Genomic DNA, 10,405 nt, shown 5'->3' on the forward strand with positions numbered 1-10,405 from the left:
AAGAAGATTTTCATGCCATGCTACATTCAAAACTTCTGTACAGTAGTTTTTCTCTCTGGTTTTGTATTCTAATTTTAATATTAATATTGCAGTGGCATATTAAACCATCATAGATGGATGTTAACATTTTTTCAACGTTCCTGTCTCCTGTCGCATGAGTTTTCAAAAAACAATATCTTTAGGTTAAGTCCAATCAACTGAACACTTTTACATCATCCCAGCGATTTCAGTGACAGAATAAAAGCACGTCCTTCAATCTTTTCCTAAATGTGGTTAACAGTGGCCAGATCTTTATGTAATATATATAAGGCAATATTACCTTACTATATTACCTAAAATCATCCTTACTATATTACCATATATATATATAAGGTAATATAGTAAGGATGATTTTTGCAAACAAGGAATGATTGGTCTGAGTGTTGATTATTGAGGCTCTTACTTTTTTTTGTTTATGTTCTAAGATTCTCAAGATGTGCTCAATACTTGCATGTACAAACACCATCAATGAATATACTCAGACTGTAACCCATTTTAAGGGAGAACCCCTAAGCTTCCAGGAAGGTGTCTGGAAGATCATTAGATGGGGCAGACCTCCCTTTCCCTAGTCAGTAGGTCCCCCAGTGTGGTGGTGATAAGTTCTGCCACCATTACTGAACTGTCCTCAGTTTTCCAGGGATAAGGAGGAGGAGGAGGAGGAGTTTGGATTTGATATCCCGCTTTATCACTATCCGAAGGAGTCTCAAAGCGGCTAACATTCTCCTTCCCCTTCCTCCCCCACAACAAACACTCTGTGAGGTGAGTGGGGCTGAGAGACTTCAGAAAAGTGTGACTGGCCCAAGGTCACCCAGCAGCTGCATGTGGAGGAGTGGGGAATCAAACCTGGTTCACCAGATTACGAGTCTACTGCTCTTAGATCAGGGTGGACTGGGAGAAGCTACAGATCTGTCATACCTAAAGCTCTATCATTCCCAAGACAAGTCCTTAATCTGGGAGGGTGGACCAGGGTTGGTGCATCCTGTTTCGCCACCTGAGGCAAAAGTGTCATCACGATCCTGCCACCACCCCTGCGGCCTCCACCTCCCTCGACTCAGGCTTCAAAGAATAAACGAATATTTTCATAGAATCCTAGAGTTGGAAGGGACCCAAAGAGTCCCAAGGCCCTGCGAAGCAGGAATAACAGCTAAAGAATCCATGACCTCTTCATAGAATCATAGAATCATAGAATCATAGAGTTGGAAGAGACCACAAGGGCCATCGAGTCCAACCCCCTGCCAAGCAGGAAACACCATCAGAGCACTCCTGACATATGGTTGTCAAGCCTCTGCTTAAAGACCTCCAAAGAAGGAGACTCCACCACACTCCTTGGCAGCAAATTCCACTGTCGAACAGCTCTTACTGTCAGGAAGTTCTTCCTAATGTTTAGGTGGAATCTTCTTTCTTGTAGTTTGGATCCATTGCTCCGTGTCCGCTTCTCTGGAGCAGCAGAAAACAACCTTTCTCCCTCCTCTATGTGACATCCTTTTATATATTTGAACATGGCTATCATATCACCCCTTAACCTCCTCTTCTCCAGGCTAAACATGCCCAGCTCCCTTAGCCGTTCCTCATAAGGCATCGTTTCCAGGCCTTTGACCATTTTGGTTGCCCTCCTCTGGACACGTTCCAGTTTGTCAGTGTCCTTCTTGAACCTCTTGTTTAACAACCTCCAAAGAAGGAGAGCCCCTCACCTTCGTTCCCCTGTCAAACAGCTCTTACTGTCAGAAAGCTCTTCCTGGTGTTTATCTTCTTCCTTGTAATTTGGGTCCTTCCCTCGAGAGCAGCTTTGGGTTCAAAACATCACAGAGTCCTTTGACTCCTTAAAGATTACCTTGCATTTTATTTATTTATTAACATTCTTATATTACATCCGTAAACATTGTCATATTACATTACAGGACTTACTATAATTTCCAACATGTATACAAAAATTATATACAAATTTTATATACCTAGAAAGAAAATGAAACAAAACAAAAAAAGAACAAAGAAAAAAACAAAAAACATCCCCCCCCCAAAATCATGTACATACCAACACACTAGACAGGAAGTCTAGTCTTTCCCGTTGTATATTCCTTTTTTACAAATGAATGTACTCTAATTATTGTATATTTCTTTACATATTATCTAATACATTCCTATATCAATATGTGCTCTTAGTCTTATTTCTCAACTCCGTCTCACTCCAACATCAATCAAATGCTAGCATAGATAGCGAACCTTTACTGTATTTTTGAACATATGTTTTATATCTATCCCACTTTTCCATAAATTTTTGCTTTGAATTGCCTCTCAGAGTATTTGTTAACTGCGCCATTTCAGCAAATTTTTGTAGCTTGTAATGCCAGTCCGTTATTGTCGGGGCTTCTTGTTCCTTCCACCCCTTTGCCACCAAAGTCTGAGCTGCGGCCGTCGCATATAAAAATACCTCCTTAAAGGCCTTCGGGATGTCCTTGCCAACAGTGCTTAACAGAAATGCTGACTCCTTAAAGATTACCAAATGGCTTGTGGCAAATAATGGTGGTCTCTAGGCCTTTCAAGATTACATTACTGTGGGTGTGGCTGTCCCTTGGGTTTTGTTTAAATCAATAAATTCAGTGTGAAACCACAAAGTGTGACACAAGGAACACAGTAGTTTTTTTTTTTAATTAAGCACATACATGCACACATCCAGGAAAGGTCACAGTTTACTGTTGCAGAACTTGACTTTGGCTGTAAGGTGTGCATGATTTGTCTGACTGGGGCTCTTCTCCCTTAGAAAGACCTTTGTTTTACACATGCTGAGATACAAGTGATTTTTATTTTTACTTCAGAGCAGTTGACGCCTTTGTCAGCATGCATGTGGGAGAAGCGCCCAATGGCATGACTTTAATTGTACCAGCCCGCACCTGAAGATGAAAAGCATTGTATTCTCTTCTTTTCTGTATTGGGAAGCTAGCTACTTACAAACTTATTAAAGAAACAGAATTCCTGGGCTTCATAATTACTGTATTTTTCGCTCTATAGGACGCACCGGACCATAGGAGGGGGAGAACAGGGGGAAAAAATCTCCCCCTCTCTGCTCAGCACCCCTTCAGCGAAGCGGCAGGAGAAACGGCGCCCCTTCCATTTCTCCTCCCGCTTCACTGAAGGGGCGCTGCGCAGAGAGGGGAAACTGTGCAGTGCCTCTCCAGTGAAGCGAAGCCTGGAGAGCAAGAGGGATCAGTGTGCACCGACCCCTCTCACGCTCCAGGCTTCAGGTGGCTATGCACAAGCCTTCGGAGCGCAGCAGGAACTCCCGCTGCGCTCCAAAGGCTTGCGGATAGCTGCCTGAAGCCACCGGAGCGCAGCAGGAGTTCCCACTGCGCTCCGGGGGCTTCAGCGAAAGCAACATGAAGCCTCCGGAGCGTGGGGGAAGCTCTCCCTCTGTGCTACGGAGGCTTCGTGTTGCTATCGCTGAAGCCAAGGAGCCTGCATTCGCTTCGTAAGACGCACACACATTTCCCCTTAATTTTTGGAGGGGGAAAAGTGTGTCCTATAGAGTGAAAAATACAGTAAATCAAAATAAAAACAAGCACCAACCTCCAGTTTAATAAAGAAAACATCATTCAGGAAAAGTTAGTTTCAACCAAGTACCACTGAAAGGAATGAAATGGGAGTTAGTTGCAAAGAACTCCTAATCATTTTAATGGGATGTAAATTTACAACGAGTTTTTGCTAGATTGTACTTATAGTGTACAGGCAGTCTTTTTCCACAAGAAACAACTTTAAATGCAATTAAAGGCAAAAACCGAAACGGTAACAGTATTTGTTTAAAGGGAGAAAAGAGGGACGGATGAAGAACTCAACTGTACAACTCTAGAAGAGTTTCGCCTTCATTGTTAAAAGTCCAGTAATTCTTCCGTGTGAAGCAGACCTGCTCTTGTGCACATGGATTCTTATTAAGTTTTCTTTCAGTTCTTTCTTTTTCCATAGAGGAGTCATCTGAATTTGTGAAAAGATGCCTAGATATTGGGAGGGAAAGCAACATAAACATGTATTTCCGATGCACCTGGAAAATTATACTTTTCCTGACATTATCATGTCGTTTCATGTTTAATTTCATCCCATGGTTTAGAAATATACTTTATTTGATATGATAGCTAATTTATAAGAAGACCGTGGGAATCGCCGAATGAGTTCTGCCACCGGAAACTGTGCACAAGGACTTCTACTTATGCTGTGATGCTTCCCCCAGCCCCCCCCCCCCCAAATGGCTTGGGGGTAGGGAAGGTTGGGCAAAACCTTGGAACAGAGTGCAGGGGGTGGACTGGGGAACATTGTGTCTGGCAAGTCAAAATGCTTGCACTTATGCGACAATCAGAGGAGTGTGATGCTTAATCCCTCCTAACGGACATACTTCAAATCATCCTGATTGTTATGTACTGAGTTGAATAGGATCCAAAATACAGCAGTATGATTGGTCCTAGATCAATAGGATCCAAAATGCAGCAGTCTGATTGGTCCTAGAACAATAGGATTCAGAATGCAGCAGTCTGATTGGTCCTAGAACAATGCAGCAGTATGACTGGTCTGCAGGAGCCACCCAATCCAGCTCCAGGTGGAAGTGAATCCACAACCTGATTGGCCTACAGGAGAATTCCAGAATTAGCCAATCACGTGCAGCCCATTGTGTAAATAATGTATATAAAGCAGATACCTTGGGAGGACTTTCATTCCTCCTCACCACTATGAGCTGAATAAAGAGCATGAAATCCACTCTCGACTCTGAGTATATTTCATTGATCATGAGATCAAATGTTGCATGTAGTAAAATAAACCAGAGTGAATGAAACTGCTGCTCTTCACGTGCAAACTTACACAGTGTGCAAGGGCTTCCCATTTAGTGACCGAGATATATAAACGAGTGATTAACATTAATTGTCAGCAATTTAACAGGGATAAGTGGGGAAGTACAGCACTTAATTTAAATTAAGTATTTCATGCCTGTGGCTGCAAGTTAGGTTAATTAACAAGTGTTAACAGGTATTTAATCTATGTTAAAGTGATTTGCATGGTAAATGAACATGGATTGGAATATCCCTCACCTGTACACTTCCTTGGGCGTTGGATGACCTTGACACACACAACATTCAGATGACCACCACTAAAGCTACAGTGAATTAATCAATCAGTTGAGTAAGGAAAGAATCAGGACAAAATATCAAATCTAACTAAGCATGAGATTAAAAACAAAAAAGCTCAATAATTTTGGGGTCTTCCTAACACTTTCGTTGTGTCATGGTTTCTTACTTTTTGAAATATGGCAACCTTAGCCTATCCAAATGAACATTTTGCACAGCTCTAGCCATTGTGAAGCTCAGATGAAATAATAATGCTATAATGGTTACCATGCATAAGAATCAGCAGTTTGCTTTGTTTTTATAAGATGCTAGATAATATGTTTTTCTGTGTTGTGTGGTCCATCGATTTTTCTTTTTCATCAGTTAATAATGGAAGTGGATGTTTCTGTTAAATTAACATGGACTGACTACGTAGTGAAACAAAAGCCCAGCTGAAATTTAGATAGCCTGATTTATATCCTTCTCATTTAGGAGCTAGCAGAACCGTGGCCCTTGCTAAGTTTGTAGCTTTTTAAAAATAAAATAATGATTATATTTTAGTTTACCGAGTCTATGATTTAACACTCAGGCTGAATAACATCATTATTTTACAGTTCCCATTTGCTCAAACACCTGCCATTATTCACATTTTACTGACAGAGATCTGAGACTGCGGAACAGTGTTGTCGTGATTCTGGCTCTCTCCTAACCATAATTAATACGCTGGGAGTCAGTTTTGTGTATATGTGTTTTTGTACTTCCTGGAGCTAACTCAACCCTTCTTATTGCAGTTAAATTTATTGTTGGTGCCAGTGTGAACAATGGTTTGTGCCAGCTAGGGTTTCAGAATCTGAACCTGCAAACTGATATCTAATCAATCTAATCACACATCCTATATGAACTGAAATCCAGCAGATATTTTTTGGGGGGGAGAAATACTTATCAGTCCGGTAAAAAGTGAGCAACATATCTTTGTCTACACATTCTCTGTTCAAGCAACTGAAAGGGGGGCAAAGGCAGTCCCTTTGAAGGAACTTGCTCAGAAGAGAGTTTCAGCTATGTTAATGCCCACCTCGTGAATCTTATGAGCAGCCAAGTGATTTCTCCATCCCCACTGAGATCCCTTTGATGCCTGCTTTGGTTGCATAGTTTTCAGCATGTATAACCATGACAGAAGTAATCCCTGGATTTCTAGAATTGTGCCACCATACAAAGGGGACACGGGTGGCACTGTGGGTTAAACCACAGAGCCTAGGACTTGCCAATAAGAAGGTTGGCAGTTCGAATCCCCGCAACGGGGTGAGCTCCTGTTGCTCGGTCCCTGCTCCTGCCAACCTAGCAGTTCAAAAGCACTTCAAAGTGCAAGTAGATAAATAGGTACCGCTCCAGCGGGAAGGTAAACGGCGTTTCCGTGCACTGCTCTGGTTTGCCAGAAGCCGCTTAGTCATGCTGGCCACATGACCCGGAAGCTGTCTGCGGACAAACGCCGGCTCCTTCGGCCAATAAAGCAAGATGAGCGCCGCAACCCCAGAGTCGGTCACAACTGGACCTAATGGTCAGGGGTCCCTTTACCTTTTACAAAGGGCACAATTCAATTACAGTGACAACTGTGCTCCATCTATAGTAATAGATTTAACGACAAATTTAAGCCATGTTTCTGGTTCACATGGATTTCACTTTGGCCGGGACCTCTTCTGACATTGCCACTAGTTGCATGGGACCTGGGCCTTGAGTCCCCTACAAAACACTCGTGGGTACCATGGCAACCTCTAACACCCCCCAAGGGCACCTCCCAACCTCCTTGCCCCTCCCAATGTTACTATTTTAATTTGAAGGTTTTGGGGGGAGTTGCTAGATTGGAGAGAGGTTACCTATTTGTTAGTTTTGGGGGCTTTTTTATGCCTGGGTTTTATTTGTTTTAAAGTGTAGGTGCTTTACCTGGGTATTTTGTGGGGTGGCGGTAGTTCTATGCACCCCAAGTGTTTCTTCTGTCTTAATGCTACAATGGTGGTACCTTGGTTCCCGAATGGCTTGGCTCCGGAACAAATTGGCTCCTGAATGCCGCAAACCCAACTGATGAACACCCAGCCCAAACCTCCTGATGATCTCTCCCAGCGGCTGCATGTAAATGTTGAAAAGCATGGGGGAGAGGACAGAACCCTGAGGTACCCCACAAGTGAGAGCCCAGGGGTCTGAACACTCATCCCCCCCCCACCACTTTCTGAACACGGCCCAGGAGGAAGGAGCGGAACCACTGTATAATAGTGCCCCCAGCTCCCAGCCCCTCTAGATGGTCCAGAAGGATGTTATGGTTGATGGTGTCAAAAGCCGCTGAGAGATCCAGCAGAAGTAGGAAACAGCTCTCACCTTTGCCCCTAGCCCGCCAGAGATCATCGACCAGTGCGACCAAGGCAGTTTCAGTCCCATGATGAGGCCTGAATCCCGACTGGAAGGGATCCAAATGGTCTGCTTCTTCCAGGCGTGCCTGGAGTTGTTCAGCAACCACTTGCTCAGTCACCTTGCCTAAGAATGGAAGATTTGAGGCTGGGCGATAGTTGGCCATATTGGCAGCATCTAAAGATGTTTTTTTAAGAAGCGGTTTGATAACCACCTCTTTCAGTGGGTCTGGGAAGGCTCCCTCACAGAGAGAAGCATTCACCACCCCGCGAAGCTTTTATAAGCCAGGATGGGCAAGGATAAAGGAGACAGGTGGTTGGTTTCACTTGTCCAAGCAGCCTGTCTACATCCTCAGAGGTAACAGATTGGAATTGATCCTGTGCAACTTGACTAGACAGGACTCTAGCACTCTCCCACCCCGGCCCTGCTCCCATGGTGGAGTCTATCTCTTCCCGAATCTGAGCGACTTTATCTGCAAAAAGCTTAGCAAAATCATTGCAGGAGATCATGTGGCCCGTACTGGGCCCCAATGTAGCAGGTGGTTCCGCTAAATTGCGAACCTCCTGCTGCTGTTTTCTGCAGATGCAATAGAGGTGGTGAAGAAAGTCTTCTTCGCCGTCGCTACCGCCACTTGGTAGGCTCGACACTGAGCTCTAACCCGTGTCCAGTCAGCTTCACAATGAGTTATCCGCCAACGGCGCTCTAGCCGTCTCAGCGATTGTTTCATTGCCCTCAGATCCGTGGAAAACCACGCATTTCCAAATGTGCCCCCAGGTACAAAAAGATTGAGGACCCTGATTTGGTTCATGTGGGAGCAAACTAGGGTTGATAAAAGTTCTGGACATTGCTGCTACCTTCCTGCCCCCTGGATGAAGAATACTAACCTTGCTTACTCAATATGATCCAAGACGGGAGAGCTGCAGTTTGCCCCTGGGCTTCAGCCAACTGCCTTTTCCCTAAGCCATGGGTTCTGGAGAGTACGCAGTCCATGTAGATATCCCAGAAGAGCTGGGCCAGGTGCCAAAACAAAGCTCCGTGCTTCAAGTCCTCAGACGACTTCAGGAAGATCATAAAGTCCCAAAAGCCACTGACAGAGTCAGAAACTGGCGGCTTCCTCATCTCCAGCAAGACGGCTGAGGAGGATTCCCAGCATTTGGGATCGGCTCGGCCAAGAGCCATGGGGTCCATCTGGCTATGGCAGAAGAAAGGCGTCACATGAAGCAAACCCACAACGAAAAGGAAGCGGGTGAATCTTATGTTGCGGAAAAGCTTTCTTGTAGTGCCAGAATCCATTTTCTGGAACCTGTCAAGAGCAAAAATAGCAATAATAATCCCCAAACCATCTTAAGAAAGTACTATAGCTCCGTGCTAGAACATATGCTCTAAGATCAATGTCTGGCTCCTCTAGATAGGTCTGGGAAAGACTTATGTGAAGTCCTAGAATCCAAAGGCACTCAGTGCAGAGGAACCAATGATCTGGCACTTCCTCTGTTATTGCGGTCACCTCTTTCCATATGAACCTACCCAGACGCTGAGATCAACTTCTGAGGCCCTCCTTCGTGTGCCGCCTCCTTGAGAGGTCTAGAGGGTGGCAACTCGAGAATGGGCCTTCTCTGCAGTGGCTCCCCATCTGTGGAATGCTCTCCTGGCGCCTTCATTTCACATCTTTAGGCGCCAGGCAAAAAAGTTCCTTTTCAACCAGGCCTTTGGTTGATCTGTTTGACATCCTATACCCTTTTAAAATGTGGCTCTTTTCTGGGGGGGGTGTTATTGGGTTGTTGTTTTTATTCTGATTATATAAATTGTAATCTTTTCTGTGAATCACCCTAAGACCTCCAGGTATAGGGCAGTATATAAACTAATAATAATAATAATAATAATTAATATTTGGGCTGAGGATGCAAATATGCTGCTCATTTAAAAGGTAAAAGTAAAGGGGCCCCTGACTATTAGGTCCAATCGTGACCGACTCTGGGGTTGCGGGGCTCATCTCACTTTATTGGCCGAGGGAGCCGGCGTACATCTTCCGGGTCATATGGCCAGCATGACTAAGCCGCTTCTGGTGAACCAGAGCAGCGCACGGAAACGCCGTTTACCTTCCCGCCGGAGCGGTACCTATATATCTACTTGCACTTTGACATGCAAAGTACATTTCAGTTAATTCTTTTGGCTGCAATCTGACACAGAACTAAGTATACCCAATTCTGTGTTGGGATGTGGCGCCTAAGAGCAGTTCAGCCATGAAACAAGGTGAGAGTTGCATAGCCATGAGAAGCTGTGACAAGCTCCTCTGCCAAGAAAAGTTGGGACATGTCCCTCTGGTTTTGCTGTTGGGGCTATTCTGATGAGAATAATTTCTATGAGTGATGGGGAGCCTGTGACCATCCAAGCCTGTGACTTCAATTCTCATGAGCTTCAGACAGGATGGGCAACTGCCAGGGAAGATGTTCAGCAACAGCTGAACAGCTCCATTATCTCCATCCCTGGTTTAGAGCTAGCTTGTATTCCTGCAAGCAGCCGCATTAGATGAGCCACTGGGCCAAACGTCTGTCTCCTGCACAAACTCCCCTGTTCTTAGCTCCTCTATTCAGCACTGTGTCTGTTCCTATAAAGCAGTGCTGCTCTCTGTGGCTGGAATACTCTTTCTTCCTGTCTCAAGACACTTTCCCCTCTTCAATTTCTGTGTTCTGCACAGCGCCAACTGCATTGTTTTTGCTAACACAGTGCAGTCCTCTCAGTATAGTTATTCACTATGGGATCTCTGAGCATAAGGCATAACACCCTATGATTTTATTTTAACACTTTTAATTTGCTTTCATTTTTGCAAATCTATGCCTTCTAAGTCCTTCAGAATAAATTTATTATTAGTTTTTTGCACTTTGATCATT

At 44.4% G+C, this 10,405-nt stretch overlaps 1 protein-coding gene across 1 annotated transcript; it reads right to left on the minus strand.

The window, feature by feature from the left end:
* Positions 1-3,500: 3,500 nt before the first annotated feature.
* Positions 3,501-8,810, minus strand: FAM237A (family with sequence similarity 237 member A; the record flags this gene model as incomplete). The annotated part of the gene is made up of 2 exons (XM_083573294.1): positions 3,501-4,022; positions 8,402-8,810. 2 exons carry the CDS (start codon positions 8,808-8,810, stop codon positions 3,877-3,879), a joined length of 555 nt encoding a protein of 184 aa, XP_083429420.1. The 3' UTR covers positions 3,501-3,876.
* Between the last annotated feature and the right edge of the window lie 1,595 nt (positions 8,811-10,405).

Source organism: Podarcis filfolensis (genome assembly GCF_964270895.1).
Source record: "Podarcis filfolensis genome assembly, chromosome: 1".
Taxonomy (NCBI): domain Eukaryota; kingdom Metazoa; phylum Chordata; class Lepidosauria; order Squamata; family Lacertidae; genus Podarcis; species Podarcis filfolensis.